This window comes from Zootermopsis nevadensis, unplaced genomic scaffold (assembly GCF_977971745.1).
Source record: "Zootermopsis nevadensis isolate Lab colony 2312 unplaced genomic scaffold, Znev_1.0 Znev_ptg000061l, whole genome shotgun sequence".
Lineage (NCBI taxonomy): Eukaryota > Metazoa > Arthropoda > Insecta > Blattodea > Termopsidae > Zootermopsis > Zootermopsis nevadensis.
Window position 1 is genome coordinate 4,545,031 of NW_028259192.1, and position 25,372 is coordinate 4,570,402.

The 25,372-nt window shown below is 34.3% G+C and overlaps 1 protein-coding gene across 26 annotated transcripts in view; it reads left to right on the forward strand.

Moving 5' to 3' along the window:
• Dcr-1 (Endoribonuclease Dcr-1) overlaps positions 1–19,441 on the forward strand; it is a 145,782-nt gene extending 126,341 nt beyond the window's left edge. For 22 of the 26 annotated variants that reach the window (XM_087340657.1, XM_087340658.1, XM_087340652.1 and 19 more), the window contains 3 exons: positions 249–432; positions 16,334–16,441; positions 18,559–19,441. In XM_087340657.1, coding sequence (XP_087196783.1) covers positions 249–417 — 169 coding nt within the window. In that variant the 3' untranslated portion in view covers positions 418–432; positions 16,334–16,441; positions 18,559–19,441. Of the gene's footprint in view, positions 1–248; positions 8,007–16,333 lie in introns of those variants that run through there. The other 4 variants (XM_087340650.1, XM_087340648.1, XM_087340649.1 and 1 more) reach the window with 4 other exon arrangements.
• Positions 19,442–25,372: the final 5,931 nt, after the last annotated feature.

The following is a 25,372-nucleotide window of genomic DNA, read 5'->3' on the forward strand; positions in this document are numbered from 1 at the left end:
AAGTTACATATTTTCTTTTATGCTTTGTGTATTTTTAAAATTATTCATTGTCAAGACTTTTTCCATCATCTATTCTTTAAAACCCACGCCATTCTGGAGGCTGGTTCTGTCTCGGTCTTCAGGTGAGAGGTACTACCTACTCTATTGGGTCCCTTAGATAGAGCTGTCCAATGACAGAGACTAGTGATTGGTGACTGTAGTATTTCTTGATGAATTGCTTCATTTCATCACATTTTATTAAATTGCAGGAAACCAGAAAAGTTGGCTGATGGTCGGCGTGTGCGTGTAACAGTAGAGGTGTTTGGGAAAGGTACGTTCAAAGGAATTGGGCGTAATTACCGCATTGCTAAGTGCACTGCTGCCAAATGTGCCCTGAAGCAACTGAAGAAAAAGGGCCTCCTTTCCAGAAAAATGTGACAATTATAGGACTATGTAAGTGAAAACCCTACTGACTAATTAACTCCATAGATTATAGGTCTTCTTGAAGAAGCTAAATGTCTGTCAGCTAGTCAAAAAATTCCCTGTCATTTATGGAAGATTTATAAGTAAATCTGTAGAAACACTTATTATAATTGTGAGTTAGTGCCAGTGCAATAATTCTGTTTTGTAATGTTTTTGGTACATAGAAACCTTTAGGTATTATAATCCAAACTGTTTTAACGTGATGATATACTATGTATTTTTTGTCTCCAATAACATGTTTCGGAAAAGGTGCTTGCTAGTGATGTTCAAATTAATTTTAATTAAAATTATTATGTTATAATTAACTGTCAAATATGTATGGTAATTGTTTTTAGACCACACTTGTGCATTTAATACCAATTATGTTGTTGTGTTCTGATGGTTGCATTATACATACTTGTATGTTTGTCTCTTGATTCTTTTAATTTAATTTTTTGACTATGGTTGTAATATCAAATATGAAGTTTTCAGTCTATCATGTGCAGTAAAGAACTTACTAGCATAACACAGATATTCTTAAATGATACAGGAACTTGCAGTGATGTCTTCTGGGGCCATGTGAAAATGGCATTGTAATCAAATTTCAAAGCCTCCATCATCATCATCAACCCTGATCATGGAGGCAGAGATAGTCTCTGAAACATTATATTACATTGCCATTCTCACACAACTGATTGTCCAAGAAGACTTCACTGTGTTCAGTCACCATGAAAGCTTCAATTTTACAGACAGGAGGATTGATTGACAATAAGAAATGTTTTTATGTCTCTAAGTTAAAAGAACCAAGATTGTGAAGGAATTTGATAATTGTTTTAAATGTTTCAGTGTATACTCGCATGGAGATGACTGTCTTCTGGGATGTTGCACTGTGTAGTTTGGTAGATGCTTACTGATGTATCATCACCCGGATGGTGGAGGCAGCAAGCACCTCTGCAACTTGTGTAAACGTCTATCAACCTGCATGGCTCAACATCCCTGAAGACAGTCATTTTCATAGTTGCCACCTTGAGAACCTGAAATCTCATTTACTCACATTCTGTGATCCTTTCCTTATTTTTAGTGGTGTGTTTTTACATTAATGTCTTGTGTTTATGTAAGATTCGCCTAACATTTGTCATATTCTGTCTTCCAGATTATACAGAATAAGCACAAAAGAACCTTACATTTTCAAATGATACCCAAAACAAATGCAGAATACTGTGAACTTCGCACCTACACCAGTGTGTAGAAAAACTCGCATACTTTGGTACGCACTTCAGAGAGACTCGGTATGTGCCTTGCAAGTGAGACAGTAATCCAACTGATCCATACTTTGTGCAGTGTCCCTAGTGATGGAAACTATGGCAGACGTGTTTCAAATTTCAAGTTCTTTTGTGCTCATCCTGTATCACTGAATGAACATAAAATCTCTGACTTATCCATGGGAATAACAGTACATATGCACTGAAACCACATTAGTGAATGTTGTATAAAAGTATAAGTGAGCAACTTGAAGGCTGCCTATATTTTGTTTAAATTATTTGTTGCTTTCATAAAGCAGCATTGTCTATAAGCTCTTCAACACAGTAGATGTATATTTAAAATATAAAGAAAGGTTCTTAGTCATTACTTACACATTTTCATGAGGACTGCGTTATCTCAATTTTGATTACTCAGTTCTCTCAGTACGGCAGTTATGGGCAATTTTATTAAAATGGTTATTTAAGTAAGTGAGGTGTTACATTTATTCAAAATAGAACTTCTTTGTTTATTACTTGTCATTGTAAATTAATTTTACTCATAAATGCATAGACATTTTCACTGACATGGCAGTCAGCAATGACTGCCGCAAAGACTCTTTGCTTGCTCCATGTTGTTTTGGTGTATTTCTATGCCAGCAACAAGGTCATAATGAAAGGGAGTTTATCCACCCACTGTGACTTGTGGGTACCATTACACATGTCTGGTTCAGTGATAATGATATGTAATTTTGCATTTATGAAGTTGCTTATAGCAATTGTAAGTATGAATTAGGAATTAACATTTTTTTAATTAGCTCTGTTTTAGGCAAAAATTCCTTCAGTATTGCTTCTGTTTGAGCGTAGTCTAAAGGTCATGATCTTATCTCTCAAAAAATATATGTGTTGCCAATTACGTAATTCTTTTGTCAGTTATATAAAATCGCTACTTTCAACTAATGCATATTCACCACTTTTTATGCAGCTATTATTGTTTTATAACATATTGAAAGCTAAATATTACATTTTGAATCAATTTGTGCTACTTGTCTTATGTAGTTTGTATCAATTTTGTTACAGTGACTCTTATTGTAATATTATTCACTATTTTTATTTTTAAATGTTTGCAGATATGTTTCCCATAAAAAAAGTATCTGTAATTTATGTGACTTCTGGGAATCATCTTCAGTTGCTATGGGGAAGATTTTAAACCTGGAAGCAGAAAATTAGTTAGTCTCAGTGGTAGTAGCAGTTACTGTTGGTGGTGGTGTTGTAACAATGGCTTTGAAAGTACCTCATTGCTCTCTTTGCTGACTCTGTTTGTAGAGTCTGCCACTAACAGTAAATATCTGTTTGTGTATGCAAAGTTCTTTGTTCCTCAACACAAGTTGTGTTCAGTGTAGTGTCCTTTGTTGAAAAGAAGAATTATTAACAGTAGTGTTCTTAATAAGGGACAGATTTGTTGCAAGAAAATGTGACAGTGAAAAGTGTGAAAATAATATTAACCAAAAACAAAGTATGTTCAGGACTAGGCCAAGTTAAGATTTCTAGTAATTGGTTTACTTATATTATAAGTTTTTGTTGGATACTATAATTCTAGTGTGCTGAAAGAAAATGAATATCCCAAGTGTGCCATAAGCACCAAAAGGTTGAGAACCACTGGTATACATTATTAAAGCACTCCGTACAGTAATGAGAAGAACCTATAGTCATCATCATTGGTCATTACTTTAAGAACTTTGTCCTTTCTAGGCATCCTTTTACTCTGTATTTTAGTAGCCACCTTAGCGATACCTGTGGCTAGTTCTGCCGGTACCTTCTCTCTGCTTGAAGGAGTGGGAAGAGGACCTATCAGAAAATTTAGTTGTGTTCTCACTCTCTCTCCTCTCTTCTCTTCACTTGTCCATGTACTGTAACCTTCTGGTAATCAGTTCTCTGAATTTCATAATCATCACATTTTCTTGAGTTATTTTCTTGTAAAAGAAGTGTGAATTTACAAGTGTTGTGTGAAGAACCAGTTCTGTTACCAGTTCCATTTCTGTACCACTTCATACTTCCTTGGATGCTAGTTGAATAGCGCAATATATGCTCGACAATTTACTTCCATTATAATCAGTTATTGCCGAAGGTTTTATACTAATCTTATTGTGCTTTCTTATCTTGACAGTCTTGTTGAAATGTTGTGCTCAAGATCAGTACCTCCCACTTGTCATGCCACTTGATAACGGTAATCCTCTCATATTTTATATACCATTGTTTCTCCATAGTGAGCCGGCGTAGCTCAGTTAGTATAGTGACTGGTTCGATCCCCAACTGACGCAGAAGATTTTTCCTCTAACCTCTGCATCCAGACTGGTTCTGGGGCCCACCCAGCCTCCCATCCAATGGGTACTGGGGTCCTTTCCCGGGGGTAAAGCATGGCTGGGGTGTGATGCTGACCACTTAGGTAGGCCGCACACCGGCATGCGTCAAGACACGATGTTTACGACATGACGCAAAGAAAGGAGCACAGTTGAAACGAATGAGATTATGAAAACTGCCACACACCAGTGTGAGTCATGATGCTCATGTCAGCTTCATGCTGCAGACACATGCAGCGAGACTCGGCATGTTCCTTTTCTGTGCGTCAGGACTGAGACATCAGTACTCAAGTAACAGCACCAGTGTACGTTATCGACATGAGTGAAGAGTAAACAAATATTAAGATAGTGCAGATGGTTGAGAAATTCCCGGTAATATACGATTATCAACTAGAGAAGATGTGATAAGACGCGGTGTGTGGACTCGAGTCTGAATCACAAATGAAGCAATAATGCGTCTTTTGTCTCATGTCTTGATGCTTGTCTTGACGCAGTTGGTGTGCGTTCGCCCTTACCCCTTCTAGTGCTGAGGTTAAGAATGAGTAGCAGTTTTTCATCCTCTTCCCCCAAGCGCCTACATGGCATATAGTGGGACAGCTTTACTTTACTTTACTTTACTTTACTGTTTCTCCATTCTTCATTTGTGTGCTCATGAACTGTCATGGATTATTATTATTATTATTATTATTATTATGCTCATTGGCAGAAAACTGCCACATTCAGTAGAGTAATTCGAGATTACTGTCTCTTACCATTTGGAGCCACTTTATTCTTATGCAGGAAATTGATGCTTCAGTAATCATCTATACTCAGAAAGTAAACTAGATCCATCCATATAATCAGACGAAGGAATCTTAATATTTCATGTGTTGCTTTCAAAGAATGCATGGAGTCTGGAATGCAAAGTATCATCCATGGATCTGTAATAGTTTTGAGTAGCTTTTTTATTTGTATCATGCACTACATCACCAATTGTTGCAGAATAAATATCATGTAGTGTAGAAAGTTTAGAATTTGTTAAGGCAGTGGCAATTTCAGACTCAGAGTCCACAGTTCCAGTGAAACTGATTGTAGTTGGTTTCCAGTATGCAGAGGCCATTCATCATCAACTGTTTCATTGTAAGATTTGAGGTTTTCACAGCGATGAGTATGAAGATTTCTGTCTTCTGGATTGTTGCGCTGTGTAGTCTGGTCGATGTTTACCAACGTTTCTGTGGTCATACTGCCTCCGTCATCAGGGCGATGAGTATGAAGATTTCTGTCTTCTGGGTTGTTGCGCTGTGTAGTCTGGTCGATGTTTACCAACGTTTCAGAGGTCATACTGCCTCCGTCATCAGGGCGGTGAATATGAAGATTTCTGTCGATCGCCCTGATGACGGAGGCAGTATGATCTCTGAAACGTCAGTTAACATCGACCAGACTACACAGCGCAACAACCCAGAAGACAGAAATCTTCATACTAAGAATCGCCCTGATGACGGAGGCAGTATGATCTCTGAAACGTCAGTTAACATCGACCAGACTACACAGCGCAACAACCCAGAAGACAGAAATCTTCAACTGTTTCATTAGTCAGTGGGAGTTAGTTCATGTTATCTTGTTGACTATGTTCCCTGCTATGACTTATCCTTGCTGCAGAAGTGTGACATCCTTTGATGTTCCTGCACTGGAACCAGCATTTCTGTGACACTGCCACTGGCCTGCAAAACCTTTCTTTGTTCTTGTTTCCCACTTTTACCTTTCTTTTGATTCTCTTTAAAAAAAAGACACTTCTGCTTGGCATATCAGTAATCATTGTTCTTTTCCAAAAAATAATTTTGAGTTAGATATTTTTTTCAGAGTGTCATGGTGGTATTATGTAGCCAGAGGATAACTTGGTATCAGTGAATCCAGAAATCTGGTATATTTAACTTATAAGCTGATACTCTGAAGAATTATTGTAATTATAAATTCTGAAAAAAAGTAAATTGCTGAAAATAACATTCCAAAGTATTGACTGGAATAAATTATACAATAATAATATAAAGATCACGTACTTTGAAACATACGCTTGTGAGTTGCAAATAATGAAACAGATTTGCTTAACTTGAAAAATAACAGCGGATGAAATATGTATAAACCATAAAGGAATGAGATTACTAACAAAAAACCCTCCAGATTAATAAAACCAGATCTCAGTTACATTGTTAAGATTAAAGCAGTGACCTGGAACAAAAGGAAAATAAAAAAAAACAGTGGCAGTGATTGTGTTAAGTGTGTGCATATCTTTATCTAGTTTTCTTGTAATACGGAAGTCACAGTTGGTCTACCTAATTACCATACTTATCCAATGGAAGGTAAGGATTTTCGTACATTTCAGCATTAAATATAAAGAATTGTGTTGAATTCAAATACAAAATATACATCAGTACTTTAATCTTTTTGTGGTTAGGTGTTTTTAAGATATAACTGATGCTGACATTTGCTATATCATGCTGTAAGTATAGCAAGTGGGAGAGAGAATTATGTTTCCAGGTCATGAGCCATGAGCTGTAACAAATTTTCTGAAGTACAATTGGAACTATGAACTGGAAGCAGTGTTACAGAATATATATCACAGGCAGGGTGATGAAGTTGGGAGTGTTTAAGACAGTGAATGTGAACAAGCAGATGGGAAGAACAATGAGGCCGAGAAAAAAGATAATAATGGTAATGAGAGTGGGATTGGTTGGTGGAACTGGATAAAGGCTAGTGGCTCTAATCATAAATGTAATTTGTTTGTAATTTCTGTGTAAAATAATATGACAACATTTGTTGTGTATTGTTGTTTCTTAGTGTAGGCTAATTTAAATTTTAAGTCATCTTCTGTTTAGGTAAGTATGGTATATGCTGGTCACTAGTGATATGATACCTTGCAGGAAAGTACTTAACATCAGTATCATGGTCCTCTTTGTCATTCAGACAGTTTTTAGGGGAAGTAAGATATTTTATCATTTACAGTCACATGTAAGTTACACATAGAATTAAAATACGGAATGAACTAATGATATGTACTTGTTCTGTCATCGTGTTTTGATAATATATTAAGATACAGAATGAAATTGCACTGTGTTCCACACAAACCATTTGCAAAGTGTCCCCATTTTTGAGCTTGAAAGTAACAAACATTGAATTTAATAACAAAAATTGTATTCAGCATTTGAATCCTCCCTCTTTCATGCTTAAAATGAGGGATGTGTATTTTCAAAACCATGTTTGGTTTCTTGGAATATCTTATGTTTACTATTTTTTTATATGAAAGACACTTAATCTTAATAAATAAGAAGTACACTTGAATTGGAGTACAGTCTTTTGAAAGTACTTTATACATTATGCACATCTGTAATGCACAACTAAAAGAAATGTTCAAATTAATATTCTGATTACACTCTATTATAGTTCATTTTATCAGATAAAATCAGTGTCATATGAGATTTTCATGAAACAAAGTACTTAATATTGAAGTTATTTTTATTGATATCAAAGCTGTAAATCAGTTTCTAACAGTCCCCATAACGTTAGTTATGCTGCATTACTTTGTAAGACTAGAGTTCTGTTAATATCTCAGTAAACATATAAACAGAGTGAAGTCTAACCATCATATTAAAGTATAAAGGCATCACTTAATTATTCATTTTACATTTTAATTGATTAATATTACAGTGGGAAGATTGAAGGTATGGAAACTACTACTACTACTACTACTACGACAGTATAATTGTTAAGAAATAGATTTTTTTCGCCTATCTCATGCTTTCGTATAAGGATTGAATTCTGATAAGTAAAACATATATGTACTAGTTTCCTACCAGTTAATTTAGAAATGATTGTTATGTGTAAGAGAAAATGTATTGTTAGGAAAGAGGTCAGACGAGAAAACATGATTTGTTTCATTTAAATTGTAGTTGGAAGAATGGTAATATATAAAGTACAGTACTAGTATAATGAACTATGTTGCTTAAGATTACTGAGTGGCAGATCCCAAGATGGTCACACTTATTCACATAACCATCATACTTATGTACAAGCTTAACTTCATCTTCCCCCCCCCCCCCCTCCATTTTCTGATATGGCCCATTTAAGATCAATAAAATGTTTCTTGGGTTTAATTTAACCTAGTAATTGCACTTTGCCCTACATCAGTACATGTTGATCTCAGATATGCCATACTTAATTGCCCTGCAGTTATCAGTGCTTTTAGCATACTGTTAACTATTGATTTAAAAATGACATCACCTTCAGTTTTCAAAAGTGAAAGAATCTGCATAGCATGAAAATTTGTGATAATAACTCTTTCCATCAGCACTCTTATCACAGATGTATTTCAGTTCTAATTAACTGTTATTATTATGCATGCGTTACAATAATCATACTTTTCATGTACAATATTTGTGACTAGTGTTTTCGTAACTATACGTTTAGATTTATATCCCAGTAAATTATGTTTTATTGCTTATTGTAGGCAAATATTTTCATATACTTGGTACTCCTGTCTTCTGGTTGCTGTACACTGTAACTACTTAATTAGCATAATGGAACTGAATCCTTCTTCAGATGCTAATAGAAAATTCAAATGGTCAAGAAATTCCCTGCCTTTAAGTGGAACCTGGAATTTAATTACCATTTTCACAAGATCTGGCCCCTGTTCTGAACCAGATGAATGCATTACACATCTCCCAAACCCTGTTTCCTTAAAATCCATTTTAAAATTAAAAATAAGAGGAACTTTACTTGAAGACTTACATGTATTTCTGTGCATGAACATGATTGGGTGCAAAACCTTGCGTGTGGAATCCACAGCAAGCCCCACAATCGTGTGGAATTCCTTTATGCTGATATCACCACAGGCAGCCAGGAACCAAACACCCCACTGGCACAATGGCTATTTACCCCATACAAAAGAAATATAACTGGCACCCTTTGCAGACTAAACAGTCAGATCTTAACTGATGCTCGAGAATTGTTATACTATGTATACATTTTATAGCTTACAATTTAGAAGTGCCATAGGTTTTGCTAATATTGTATCTGCTGTCTTGAGGAACTTTAAAATATCTTGAGAGTGAAGAATATGAGTGTGAACTTCAGTTAAAAAGTGTATCAATCTTACATATTATAGTATTGTCAGAATTATTTTAAGTAACTGATATTTTATAAAGTTACTATTGTCATGATTTAAGAACAGTAGTAGAATGATGAGACTTTTTCCTCCACATTTTCTGCTTTTCATATTTATTCTAATTTAATTTCACTTGACAGAATTTTTTTATGACAAATGAGTCTGTTAATTTTTATTGTCATTTTGAAAGAATTACATCATGGAACTTAATCTGCTTACTTTATTTTAATTCTTTGATTCCACAATTATCGGTATTTTAATTGTTTATATTTGATATTTGTTTTCATTGATATCTTATTTATTACCAGATATTACTAACCTATTCATATTTTGCCTTGGTGTAAAGTATAAAATTTTGTCACAACTTTCTATTGTTTTAAGTTTCTGTTTTATTGTAACTTACGTTTCAATATACACATCCCTAGATTATGAACACTTCAAATTCATGATTCCATATTTATTCTAGTGATCTCATATTCAGGTTTTGAAATTATGTCTTATCAAGTTCGGTTATAAGCATGTGTGTAACATCCTGTGTAATTTATCTTTTGTAATAAATTATCTGTGGGAGTGAAGTCAGACAACAACTGTGTCTGAGGTTGTGGTACTATCAGTGATTGTATTTTTTTTATGCTAATGTGTCAAGGTGGGCTCCAGTAGTGTTATCTCAAAAGAGGTGTTGTTCAAATGACATAAAAACACACATACAACTATCAGATAGCACATGTGACAGAATGAAGTTGATATTTTATCTAGTAATTCAGGATATTGATTTTATCTAGTATACAAATATCTTACTCGATAGAATAATTTTAATACACGCCCATATTTTATCAGTATTTTTGTTTCATGATAATGACATTCAAATATACTTTGGTGTAAGTAAGAGAACATTTATTTACAGTATTTTGATAATTTTTATCTGTGAATGAAGTGTTCAGATATTAATGAATTGAACAGGTTTCTATTTTCTTTTTGTATTTAGTAAAGTGTATGCGTTATTCATCAGGGACAGAATGATGGTTTTGATTTCTAAATCTTCACCCCAGCAATATGTAACAAGATAATAAAGTGAATAATGGAGCACATTGTTGCATGTAATTTTCTTAGTATTTAAAACATCTGCATTGTTGTTGAGCATACTGAAATTAATGTCAAGAACTGAAAAGTACTTTCTTTATATTTCCAGCTTTATGATGTTGTTTATTTATACCAAGTAATTCACAGATTGTACCTATCCAAGTTTAGAACTTATATCCTATTTTTTCCGTATTTTGTTGCCTTTCTGGCTTTCTAAGACACAAACAAAAATATTTAATTAAGATATACAGCTGCTGATCCCCACACCACAGCAAGAAGAATCTGATTATTGTCATTTCTGATGTTATTATTAGAGTATAAGATGTGAATCGTGTAGATAATCTTCTTGTTTATTAAGACCATGCATTTATTTTTATTTTTGTGTTCAGATTGTTTCTTGTAAAGTAATATGAATCCTGGTTTTAAATTGTAAGCTGTAAATATCACTTAAATAATGTAGAGAAAAAGAACTGCATTTTCGTTATTCTTTCACTGCTCAGTTGCATTTTCAAATAGAATGTTATTAGAATGCATTATTAACCCTTTTAAGCTGAAGCTTGTCAGGATATTATTTAAAAACCCAATCCACTTGACAAAGGAAACACAACAATTCTCAATTAAAAAGATCAATTGGCCAGTCCTGTTTGAGGGAATTATCACTGTTCTCTCTGAATATCATACAAAACCCATAAATGCATTCTCTGGGCAAAATTCTGATCTGTTGATTATAAAAATAGGTGGGAAAGAATTGCCACTGTGCTTTGAAGGTTTAAACATGAGGGTTTTCATTTGTAAGGCATTATGTCCTGATGATGTTCTTGTTCATTATTCACCAGTGTGTGGACATAATTGGGATACAATTTTTAAAATTATTGTTTTGAGTGGGATTTATCCACGGAAAGTACTCTATATATAATTCATGTTTATGTGTTGTGCTGTTTTTACAAAGTTATTTCAGTAGCTCTGTATCCTGAAATTGTAAACCTTTGAGAATATGCTTAGGGCATAGGGCTTACTTGATTGTTGTTAACCAATTTGAATGAGTATTTCTGTTGAGACTTACCTCAAAATTGCATATTTGTCATAAGCTATCTTAAAATTGAAGATTTCTGTCTTCGCTGTGTAGTCTGGTCTGCCCTGATGACGGAGGCAGTATGACCTCTGAAATGTTGGTTAACATTGACCAGACTACACAGCGCAACAACCCAGAAGACAGAAATCTTCATACTCACCGCTGTGAAAACCTCATATCTTAAAATTGTTTACAGATGCAAATATGAATCTCTGTACTCATGGGCACCTAAAGGAAGACTTTCAGTAGTATTAACATTGAAGTTCAAGCTTCAGGCAGTCCTCAGATGATTGAGGTGAAACAAGATGCAGTTTCATATCAAAGATATATTGAACGCCGGGAATCAATATAGTTACAATTCAGCTTTGCACTCCTTCTCTGCTCTGCTCTGAAATAAACCTGTCCGTAAATATAATATATAAGCTGAAGGTTCAATTCCAGCTACATTTATGTATGTCGTTAATACCTGACCAATAAGAACACCTTCCCCTATGTTTTGTCTCAATTTAGGATAATTCTGGTAACATTTTATATATTTGGCCTATCTCGGTGTTGGTTGTGTGTATGCCAAGCAGAACATTGTTATCTTCAATCCAATAGTAATCATCTCTGTGAGACCAAAATAAGTTAAAATGTGACCCATAAGAGTAGGTGAATTTTGCATAGGATGTATTGCCTTATCTTTCTTGAGCAATACCCAACCACCAATGACCATACTCACAGGCAACAAACAAAGAGATCATAACCATTTAAGATATCAGTATTTCTTTTCTGGTTGCCTTGAGATTTGTTGTATTGTGGAAGATGTGGGCAGAGAAATAACAGCTGTAGTGATTATTGTGGAGTTTGTAGACTTAAAATATTAATAAGCTTTAGTTCCTGATATAGCAGCTGTGATATCAAATCATTCTGATAGTTCTTACTTGTAGTTAGAACTTATTCTTCTTGGGAATAAAAGAATATAATGTTGTGTATGTTGCTACTGCAGTAAGTAATTGGAAAATTCATGAGGTGATTGAATTTTGTAATTGTACAGTTTCTATAGACTTGTCTTTGCAGCCAGCCTTTTCAGTGCCCATGACCCAAATTTTGTTCTAGATAAATTTCTTCTGTTCTTGTACTGCACTGCAATGCCATTATTCAAATACATAACCTTATTTGGGTAAGGAAATATAGTCTGTAGATATTGTACTGATGTCCTTTGAAATGCATAAAATGATAATATATTTTGATCAACGCAGTCACTAATCGCACAGAAAGACAAAACTTGCAGGTGTTGATCTTTGATGTGAAGAATGAAAGGATGAAGAATTGCTTATTTTGTGCCCAGTGATAAAACCCTGTAGAGCATCGAGTATGGATAATTCTCTGAGAAGTCTGCCACAATTATGCATTGGTCTCAGTATAGATTTTCTTTTGACTCTTTAAAATATCTTGCTCATTGTTTTGTAGTATAATGACAACAAATCATTTAGGTATCTCTGACACAAGTTTTTCATTGAGTTTGTCAGACTGCTATGTTCGTTGAATTATTCTGTTTGTCACTACCCATTGTTTGTTTTCTGTTATCTTATCATCAAGATCATTGTGAAGCATCACTTCAAGTTTATCTCTACCAGGACATGATGTATGCACACCTTACATACAATTCTCAATCTTATTGTCACACACACATACTTATCATTTCCTGTACTCATGAACGCGTATCTATTACCTGCAGCATAAGTTTCATGTCCTGATTAATTGTATACATATGGTGTATGTACCATGATCACAAACTAGAACACTCCACTTTGGTTTTACTACAGAAAATTTTGGTTACGTTAGACAAGCTTATTGCAGTATGTATATAGCGGCAGCTTGAATATTAATAGTTTTCAGAGTTCTCCAGTAGGTGGTAATGTGTACAGTTTCATACTTGCATCTGTTAATAGTTCTGAGATATGATGTAAATCTCAATTTTTACTAGCCTATGAATTCCATGAAATGTTATCCTAAGTTTTGACCTGAAAGACACCAATGAAATGGCTCCCAATTTCAAGAAGGCAAATATGCACTGCAAGTGCTCTTATAATCTATAATTTGAGGGTAAGAACGTGTATGCAACTAATGGTTTTTGAGTTATGGCAGTGAAAGCCTGATGAGAAGTTACAGTGCACCTATATGTATGCAACACACTGTTATCAAGAAATAAACTTACCATCAAAGTTCAGAATCGGAATACTCTCAAAATGCAGATGCTAACTCTGAAGGTACTACACATTTTGCATACAAGGTTGTACAGAATTTTATTATATTGAGAGCAACTGAATTTTCCATAATTTGTTGAATTGGAGTGGAATGTCTTACATTTCATGTGTTTTATTTCAGTATTTATGTCTCCTCAAATGTCCATAGTTTATCATCACAAAATCCGGTTTTATTTTTACTGATATTGCTGGCGTTTCGGAGATTTCATTTCTCCCATGTTTGCTTATTAATGGACTTTGCTACTCTCAGATGCAAAACATACACATAATCAATGCTGTGTCATCATTTGTGTGTAATTTCAGATAAAACTTTAGTAAAAGGTCACATTTGTCCTGTGTCAACAAGAAGTTTTAAAACACTGAAGTCTGACAGTGTATACAATAAATAAATCCATGTTTATGAATAGATGATAATCTACTGGATGTACAAGAACATTGCAATGTTAAGTCACATAAACTTAAAGGATCATAACAAAGGGAGAATTTTGTTGTTAAATTTTATTACGACAATAACATAATTCCTGTTTACACTGAGAATCATACAAAACATAAATACAAAATGCAAGGTTACTGATTGGAAAATCAGGTGGGACATATAGTTACCATGGGGCTTTAAAGGATTAAAGCTCTCAGAGCTACTTGGACTATCATAGAGTGCCTTATAGAGGATATAAAAGGTACCAATTACTGTTGTTTTAGAAGTGTGCACAGTTCATAATTATTTTACAAATAATTACTTATGTATGAAGTGAACATAAAGTAATGTTGTTACATGTAAGTGCATCAGAAATATTCCAGTCTACAGCCTTGCTGCTTCAATCACATCATCATTTTAAATATGAAACAGAGTTTTTATTACATTGTCAGATTTACTGTTACACACCGAGTGTAGCATAACACCTTACCTCATATTGACTGTAAAATATGTCCAGGTGCAGCTTTTAATTTTTTTATCATTCTTTATCACCATTTATTTCTGTCAATAATAAGTTTACATAGTATGTTTTTGCCATTATAACAGCCCATTTTAGCAAAACTACATAGAAATAGCAGTCACCTTTATCACATATATTAATTAAGGTAATTTCAAAGAGTTTTAATCTTTGTAATTTTCAAATTTTTGTCATCAATGACGTGTTGTCCCTGCATTGTAAGAAACAGTGAGACTTTTTATTCATGCAGGTTTTGGCTTTTCTGGTGTCAGTGTAGTTTAAAGTATTTGTATATAGACTGAATACTGCAGTATGTAGTCAGGTCAGTGTATGAGTGACACTGTATTTGGATTTGGAAGGTACCTGGTTCATATCTTGGACTGGCTGTTATGTCTATTGTATTTCATGATATGGCTCAGTCCCTTCAGCTGAATCAGCAGTATTTATAAGTAGGCCATGACTGCCTCCTTTCAAATTCTTAGCTACTGAACATTCATTATCAACTACACTTCTCATTCAACACTCTGTTGCCTTGTGTAGTTTAAAGTGTGTCATTAACTGACCTGATAATTATTTACTTCAGTGGGTTATCTCAGATCTCTTCAAATAACTAGTTGGAGTAAAATTGAAATGTGGGTCTTGCCAGCAGGACTGTATCATTGTCACTTAGAACATTACTTTATCTGTTGTAATTACTACATAATAATGAGGTCACATTGGTGAACTTGATAATTCTTGATCAGTTTTGTTGTGATTTTTGTAAAAAGATGTAATGTTGATTTTCAAAATTAAGCTAGTGTAGTTAGAACTTTCATATTTCATCAGTTGTACTTTTATTAGAAATGTAATGTGCAGTAGATAGCAACCTGTCCATTTTTAAGTTTCTTAGTTTTTCTCTGTCTGTTGCTTTTGGTGCTGTGTAGTATTACACTTGCTTCTTCAGACCCCAGATAAACCATAACCATTTCGTACCACTTATAGTCCTAATATAAGTAAAGTTTAGTATTCACCGTATGCAAAGACTGCTTTGTCCCACCACTAATAAGTGCCAAATTATTGTTATTAAATTTTTATAAAATTTATTATGAAAATTATCTTCTGTTGTTATTACTACCATCATCATTATGTTATTAAGTGATGTTTTCCTAGGTAACCTTCAGTATCTGCAAATACTTGTATTATGCAATGTTACGTGGTTTTTCTATTTGTACAAAGTTGAATTTGTGAAAATTGAATACATATGTTGAATTGTTTTACATGTTACGGAATTCTATAAAATAGTTGTAATAGTAGTGTTTAGTCTGCTTCAGTGATATAATTTTATCTATGTGGAAGGATAAATGGATATGTATATTGAAAGTAATAAATGTATTCAAAATATTTTTCTATCAGATAATTCAGCATATTCTTTGCTTAAAGGAAACATGGCCTTGAGTTGTCAGATGCATTAACCTCTTTCTTTACGTGCCCTGCATTCAGAATGATATTCTGCAATATTACATTTAGTACAGAAATCAGTGTTTATTGACAAATATTTATTTTCATTTAATTTATATTTTTTTTCAAAATTCAAAGATCTGGGTTTACCAATGAAAGTTATACTGTGCGACAGTTGATACATTGCAAATTATAACCTCATCAAAATTTAGCACTTTCTTTTTCACTAAACTGACATTTATCTCTCATCAGTCTTAAACATGTGAACTTATTTAGTGTAGATTTGATTTATTTTTACCCAATAATAACTGGCAAGTATTTAATACTTTGATACAGTCACTAGAGTTACAAGCTAAAGTTATTTTTGGATTTATGTTGTTCTTACAGGTATCCACATAATATTGAAGGAATATTGCATGACTCATGTGGTTGTGTCTGTTGTCACTGCTGGGGTGATCTATTTAAGTCATTGTGGGTTGCAGTGGTTTCTTTATGGTGAGTCAGATTATTTCATTTAATAGTAAACTATGAGTCCAGTGCTCATATCATTTTGACAGGAAACAAGCGATTCCACATGTGCACAGGCTTGAGTCGATGTGGCTCTTGTGGGAAATGATGCATTTTCCCATATGGTAGCTATAGTTCAATTCTCTAAAGCTGGATTCATGTGGTTCTACAAATTATTGATTAACTTATATTGAATCTTTGTGTTTATATTTGACCAAGTCATGAGTGCTCTCTACCCTCAGGACTGGGGTTTGAACCTTCTCTGTGACACTATGCAGCATGTTCAAACTGAGGTTTACACAATTCATTAAGTGACGAGTTTGAACTAAATATTTTGTGCTGAGGTTTGAAAACAGCCTTCAGTTTCTATTGCTTTTTGTTGGGGATAATTTTGAACTGCATTGTATATTATAAATTGTTTCTAAATGGAGATTAAAAATTTAAAAACGTACTAATGAACTGCCTATAACCCAAAGGTAGGTTAACTTGTGTTGTAATTATTGGTTCCATGTAAATGTACAGTGAAGAATATTTGCACCAGAAACAAAGGAAAAGTGGATTAAAAGGGAGAAGCACATTGAAAGACAATAAGGAACAGATTCATTACACTGCAGTTCTGGAATATATTGACCTTTCTCTGTACTAAATGTAATATCCACACACAAAGTTTTGTGTCTCCTTCCAAACGAGTGGAGGAATGTTAAAGTACTTAAAAAATCAAAATGCATGAAGCTTAAAATGTAATTGAAGGATTTGATATAAGTCTGTAAATTGATTAGATAGGTACATTTTTGAAGATGGTTGTCTTCTAGGTTGTTTAACTGCATAGTCTGGTAGAAGTTTAAGTGGTAGTGGAATTTATGTTTTTAAGGGGAATATTTTGTAATAAAGTGCTATTCTCATGACTAAGATACTATTCATATCAATTTCAATATTAATAAATGTTCATTGGGTAATGTAGGATCACTGTCACACCGCGTAATGATATTTGTTAGTCACAATGTCTGACTGCTGTTGAAGTAGTGCACAACAAGATTCCCATCCTTTGAAATGCATAAATTGGCAGTATATTTTATCCAGCATTCACTAATTACACAGAAGGACAAAAGTTTGTAGGTTTTGATCTCCGACATGAACAATTAAAGGATGACAAACTACTTGATTGTTTGCCCAATGAAAACCCTGTACAGCATCTTGGATTATAAATGAATAATATTCTGAGAAGTCTGATAAAATTATGGTCTGATTGTAGATTTTCTTCTTGCATTTTCAAATATCTGCCTGTGGTTTGGCAATATAACGATAACAATTTGGTTCAGGTATCTAGTACTAAAAATGTTCAATTACCTTGAGGTTCACCTCAATATTTTCACACTTCAACATATATTCTTATCCCCCATTACAGTTCACCTTGATTTCAGCATTTAACTTTACGATTCCATGGACTTCATTCCTCCGGAAGCATAATATAAAGTGACTCATCTTACATTTATTATATAATTCACAATATATTTTAGAAGATTGTAAAAACTCATATATTTTACCAACAGTCTCATATGACCTGTTTCTTTGAATCTTATATACACTTCACTAACTGTTTCTTGATTTCATACGTTGTCTCCACTCGGTTTCTGACAGCATGTCAGTTATTGTGTTATTATTGATCTGTGGCATACATAGATGTGTCAGAAAAGTTCTGATACATTTTTAGGAAGCAATATACTTCTTTTCATCTGGTGTCGGTGACTATTTTTTATATCCAGGACATGGTTTATTATTCTACCAAGTTTAATTTCCTTTTGTGAATTCATACCTGGATAAAATCTCTACTGGCATCCTGCAAAATTAACCTCATGTGCTTACACATTATGATAAGAGACAGGATTGTGTCAGAGCAGAGTGCGGGTGCTGTGTTGAGTTATGAGTATGTTATTTACCGTTCGTTATTATGTCCTTGGTATAAATGACAAGTATGTGTGAGCTGTCAGACCTGAATAAACAAGGTAAATATGGACATGTTTTCAATGTAACAGACTTGCATTTTATTTCACATGTGTTATCTGTAGACTGCCTGAAGCTACAGATTCAATATTAATAATTTTCAGGGTCCTCCTTGAGGTGGTAATATGTGCAGAGTGTCATATTTAACAGCTGTGTGATACATGACATCATAAATCCCAGTTTTGGCTAGTTCACAAGAACCATGAAATTTTGTGGTAAGTTTTGACTGTTATATACCACTGAATTGGCTCACAAGAGCAATAAGGTAAATATACTGTACAAGTACTCTTATTGGTATACAATTTGAGGGTAAGAACATGTGCATGCAACTGACAGTTTGTGTTATGTCAGTCCAAGCCTGGGTTAAAATTGCATGCCAACTTTAAAGGGACTAACCCTTTCTGTACAAGTTATACAGAATTTTGAGACAGTGAGTACAATTGATTTTTCCAAAATCTGTTAAATTTTAAGCACTGAACATAACAAAATAAAATCAATAATGTGTGACATCTCTGTACCCATTTTCTACTTAACATGAACATGTAATCAAGTTAGTAGCCATTTCTTTAACATTGTCATACCATTCTCAGTTTTGTATTATAAACAGTCTCGCGCAGTCTGAGGCATCATGCTTCGGACCGGCAATACAGAATGTGCGCTGGTTCGAGTCTCGGGGGAGAAGAAATTTTCTCATGAGCTTTTGACCAGAGTATGGGACCGGTGCCAACCCAGCATCGTGAGGAAATTTGGGAACTACAATGAGTAGCGTAATTCGGTCAGGAAAGCTAGCAATGGCTGGGGGTTTGTCGTGCTGACCACACGTCACCCTATATCTGGTTGAATGATCATTCACCTCTGCTTAGGCATGTGAATGTGAGACCAGCAGTCAAGCTAGACGGCTTTGGCTCTCTGGAGCTGTTACACCACCGATTTAATTTAATTATATTATGTAACAATTTCTAGTAAATGAATAAATTATGAAGTCTTTTATTAGGCATATTACCATTTTCTAACCAAGTGTACTTATGAAAGATATTTTGTGTTCATAAACTTGTATGGACATCTTATGTAATCTCTGCTGTATATGAAACAATGCTTTTATTAATCAAGCTATTTATATCAACCTTACACCAATTTCTGTACTACTTGCAATGTAGCTCTCCTAAATATTAGAGCTGTGTAGTGCTGTGGCCATTGTGCTGAATCATACTGAGAGAAAGTCTCATGAAGTCTTTTCTTTTTTCAGCTGTGGTTTGTGAAGCATGACTTTTGAACCTGTAGCGAAAGTGAAAAAAACTGTTCATGTCTGTTATTAACAGTATTGTTCTATTATAAATGCAATAAGTAACTCATAAAATGAAATACAATGACATTTAACAACTTTTACGTAATGGGGACCAAACTCTGTCTCAAGTCCCAAGTAAGGGGTACCAAAATAAAGACAGTTAACTAAATTATTGGTAAAAATTTTAGGGCTTCATACACCATGCTGTCCTTGTGTTTAAATTATTTACATAAATAAGATACTGAACTGTTATTTGAATTGTGACTAGTACTATTAGGTTTTAATTGTTATAAAAAGTTCATTTATAGGTATGCAGAAGTCATGACCTTTTAAATCTTTAAAAATTTCAAAAGATTAGGATTGTGTAGAAATCTAATAATGGAAAATTATTTTTAACGTTTGACATAATAAATTAAAAAAATTGACAGTGGAACCACGGTTCCGGAGAATATGACGTATATACGTCTCTGTATTTAAATTATATTTAAGCAATAAATACAATGAAAGTAAGTTTATATATTAGCTTTATTCTAAATATTCCCTTTTACATGCTTTACAATTGAGTAAATAGTTTGATTAAGACATTGCTTATTTAACTTGAATTAGTTACGCTTAAGATGGGGTCTTTGGTAGCTGAATGTAATGTATTGTAATGTAATGTAATAATTCTTATATAAGATAAGTACTTGTGATATTCGATTGATAACGAAAGCGGATTGTTGGCAGTAATGTAACACGACAATGCCGAGTAAACAGATGATGTAACAATTAGTTTCTTAGGTAACAACAGTGCTTGCAAGCTGGCCATTGTTTGTATGGATCTTACACATCTTCGTTATGCTTTTTTGCCGAATGACCCTTCCGTATAGACGTATTTACGTCAAAAAATAAACACATAAACTGCAAGAAGAATGATATATTTCTTCGACAGAACATAGAAGTATCAATATTGGTCTCGAATGTGATATGTAGGATGACTGAAAAGTCATGCATCCCAAATTAAAATATTTATTTCAGATAAGGGAGCTCTCAGACACAATTTTAATGAAGTGATTAATGTAGACATCTATTAACTTTTTCACACCACACATTAAAATCTAACCTCGCCCACTGACAGAATGGAAACAGTGCATTGAAACAAAAGACTCTCGGCTTGTCCATATGTTGCATATAGCAGACATGGAAGCTTCGAGGCGCACGAGCTATTAACCCCAAAAAACCCGTCCCGTCCGTCGGTGGCCTCTAGCTGTACGCATGCCTGATGGTGTGCGCATCAGGACCAGAAACTTCCAGCAAGGCTGTCCGTAAGAAGACGTCCAACTCAGTGCAACGTGCAGTGTCTAACCACTCGGCTACCCTGATAAATTTTATTTTTTTCCTCAGTTGTAAGGCAAACGCCAGGATATAATTCAAAAGGGGCACGGCCCGCTTTCCCCAATCATGGAGGCCTGGAGCTAAAATGATTTCCCCCTCAAATCGCAAATATCCAGTTAGCCAAATTTCCTGTCGCAAAGGCTAAGTTGCCCGACCTGATCACCTTGCACCACTAGCAATGGCCCCTAGTTTGAAAATGCCAAGGCCTTCTGCCACGACGAAAATCCCGTTAGCGCAAGCACATAGTTTACAAGTCACATTTAGCATTTCAACATTTTCGTACGCAGGAATGGTCTAACCTATCAAGGGATGATGTAATGAATTCTTCCCGGACTATCAGCCGTGTCATATGGTTGAAAGGAGAAAACACCAGTGTTTCGAGAATCATCTTCGTCCTCAGCGTACTGAAGTTGACGAGGACGAAGATAAGTTCTCGAAACGCTGGTATTTTCTCTATTCAACCACGTGACACGGCTGGTATCCCGAGAATAATTCATTATACTTTGTCGCCGTGGAAGTTTCAAATCATACAAGGGACGAAATAGTGGATATGGAGCTAGTGCATTGTACATGAGTAAAGTTGACCAAAGAACAAATGATTTAGAGACTGACAAACTGAAAGACATGAGGGGTAACAAGTCAAGAACAATTATTTCAATTGCAGTAAACAAGAAATCTTTATTAATTTTAGTAGTGTATAATAAATGCTGCTTTTAAGTGAGCCCACATGGATTCAATTGTATATGCTACTATATTTTATCAAGTATCTCAGAAATTATTAATTGTATATAGTTTTTCTCCAACAATTTTGTAACATTTTATAAATATAAATGAGCAGTCCTTCAAGTAAGATGTTAGCCCAGCCTGGCATAATGCTCTTTCCCTGCATGAGTTCTTAGCATAAGTTTTCACATAAACATGTTCATTTGGAACTTCCTGTCGGAAGATAACAGGCAAGTGTAATTTCACAGAAAGATATTTTATTATCATTCCATTTGGCCCTAAAGAAGACAAAATGATAAAACGTTTACACATATACTAACTACAGATAGATACATGCAGACGCATAACCTCCGAAACGTCATGGTTTTAAAGGACAAATGATGGAAAACCCCCGTTAGAATTGGAATAATTACTGTTGTTGGCTGTTGAAAGGAATGCTTGCTACCGTGCACTTATGAATCTTTTGTCTCTCCATCTGCTATCAAAAAATATAAATATTAAAATATAAGGTGAGGTAAAATTGCCCGCGGTACTTACATAAGCACCATGCAGAAGTATGGGGAAATGAAGGTGTATCTCTATGCAATCTTCACCTCAGCACTAGATGAAGTGAGTGGTTCATGCCCTGGCCACTTTACCTGAAGGAAAAGCATGGTGCCATTGTTTAGGAGGTGTGGTCACTGTGGCATGAAGCAAGTCCTGCTGTGCCAGGAATCAAAACCCAGTTGTACAGCTGACTGAAGTACCCTGGCTAGTAAAGATTAAATTATAGGAAAACTATAATTTTACCTTTTTTTTGTGTTGGTGTGAAACTTGGAAATAAGACTGAAAATAAAATGTTCAGGTGTGGGCCTGATAGCACAGGTAATGTTAAGGTCTAAGCTGGGTTTGGGCTTGGTTTAAGTGATAGCAATCAAATATTACATAGGACATTTTTGGCCTTTCTCAAACCATTCATTTTTTGCAAAGAAAAATTGACAGTAGAACCATGGTTCTGGAGAATCTGACGTAAATACGTCTGTATTTAAATTTTATTTAAGCAATAAATACAATGAAAGGAAGTTTATATATTAGCTTTGTGCTATATATTCCCTTTATACATGCTTTACAATTGAGTAAATAGTTTGATTAAGACATTGCTTATTTAACTTCAATTAGTTACGCTTAAGATGGGGTCTTTGGTAGCTGAATGTAATGTATTGTAATGTAATGTAATAATTCTTATATAAGATAAGTACTTGTGTTATTCGATTGATAACGAAAGCGGATTGTTGGCAGTATTGCAACACGACAATGCCGAGTAAACAGATGATGTAACAATTAGTTTCTTAGGTAACAACAGTGCTTGCAAGCTGACCATTGTCGGTCCATATTTACACATCTTCGTTACACTTTTTGCCAAATGACCGTTCCGTATAGACGTATTTACATCAAAAGTTTTTTATAGTTGTGCTTATCTTATGCATGTCATGCCTTCAGACCCTGGAAACAAACCCCAGTGACTTGATTTTCTCAGGAATTTTTGTAGATTCTCTCTGCCAGAAATAGTTTGGGATAATACCTTACAAACTTGACATCCGATATGTTTGTACCATTCCTCAAGTGCCAAAGCAGCCTCAGATGTTTTAGAGCATCATTAAATAATTAATTAAAGTATTACTGGTATTTACACATTAAAAGGATGGTAACAATATTCAGAACAGATTGTAAATAGATTGGGCTTTATTCAGGCTGGAATAAATGAAAGTCAAACTTAGGATGGGTATGGTATTATATTTTAAGGCAAATCTCAGGCTGGGTTGGTCCAAATGATCCAAAATTTGGGCCCATGCAGACCTCTACTACACTGTCAGGCAGAGCAAAATGAAAATGGTTTTTCTTCATAGTTGTTTTCAGTGAACTCAGTATACCTAGGATGTGATCTTGGTACAAACATTGGGATTCTTGTTTCGACCACTACATCTAGAATTGCTCAAAAATATTTCCCCTCTTCCATAGTCAATAGGGGTATTTCACTTTTGTTTAGATCAGCTGAAACTTGGAGCCATACATCTATGTCCACTGTTACAGCTTTATGATACTGTGCTTAAGCATAATTGTTGTTTTAACTTCATAAATGCATTGAAATAGGTAACATTAGTAATTGTTAGTATTATGTCAGTTCATAGGAATGTAGAACTTGAGGAAATGTGTTAAATCATGTATATTATTTAGACCGTCTTTAATGTTGGGTGACATTAGGTAAAGTAGCATCTGGCTCTGGGGTCCATCCAGCCTCCTATCCAATGGGTAGCGGGGTCCTTTCCCAGGGGGTAAAGTGTGGCCAGGGTGTGATGCTAATCACTCACCTTCACCTAGTGCTGAGGTTAAGAATGAGTAGGAGCTCTCCCTTCCAGTGCCTACATGGCGTATAGTGGGACAGCTTTTTTACTTTTAGCATTTCTTGTTTAAATGTGTTATCCTTCTGTTTCCATATTTTCCCTTCAAAACTAGCCCACAATTTTTATTTATTTGTTTGTGTTTGTGTATTCTCGTAATTATACAAATTGCACTGGTCTACATAACATTTATTTTTAGATTTTCCAGTATTACCCCTTCCAAAACAAGTAATAACTTTCAGTGTAAATACTATATAAAATTGTAATACTACTTTAATAACTTTTGTGTACTGTGGATTTGTGCACAGAGTCTTAATAAACTGATCACCCAAATATATTGTCATAAACAATAGCATTTGCTACTTTTGTATGTTGTTTAACATTAAAGTCAGTAGTATTAATTAATGAACTATATATCGTAAAAAATATAGCTCTACCTTAGGGGTTCTTAAATTTTTCCAGACCTGTAGCCACATTTACCATTTGTTATCAACTTGCAGGCCACAAGGTTATAAATTGGGACAATTTATTGAACATTCTACTAAATTAGTCTTACTCAGCAATTTTCTTCAACTAAACTGACAGTTATTGAGAAACTTTAAAAAACTTTGGTTCAGTAATCTTTTAATATTAAGTTTAATTTATCTTGTTAACATTTTCATGCATACCTCCTTGTGTTCATATCTATGATATAACTTAGTTTTGATTTGACATACTTAATTAAGCTAGACAGTTGCTCACAGAGAAAAGTATTGCCATATACTGATGACATTAAAACATTTTCTGTTATCGGGTAATATTTTTTTCATGAAGGGTGACAGTATATGATAAAAAAATGTATGTGGGCAACACAAAACACAAAGGCAGACTGTGGGTTGGGAACCCCTGGTCCATATTATCAGTCTGAATAATGAAATCATCTTTATTATCTAACTATATTTGCAAATTTCTCAAGATTAGATAAATTGTAATTGTGAAATATTGTTTTTTTACCAGATTAATTTCACTGATAAAACAGGTATGTCTAGATATATCCTTCTTGTGATCTATACAATATTCTTTTATCTTATGATAATAGAATTAAGGTCTTATGACACAGGAAATTCTACAGTTAATTTACATAGAATTTAAGTTTTGGTTTGAAATGTTTACTCCTCA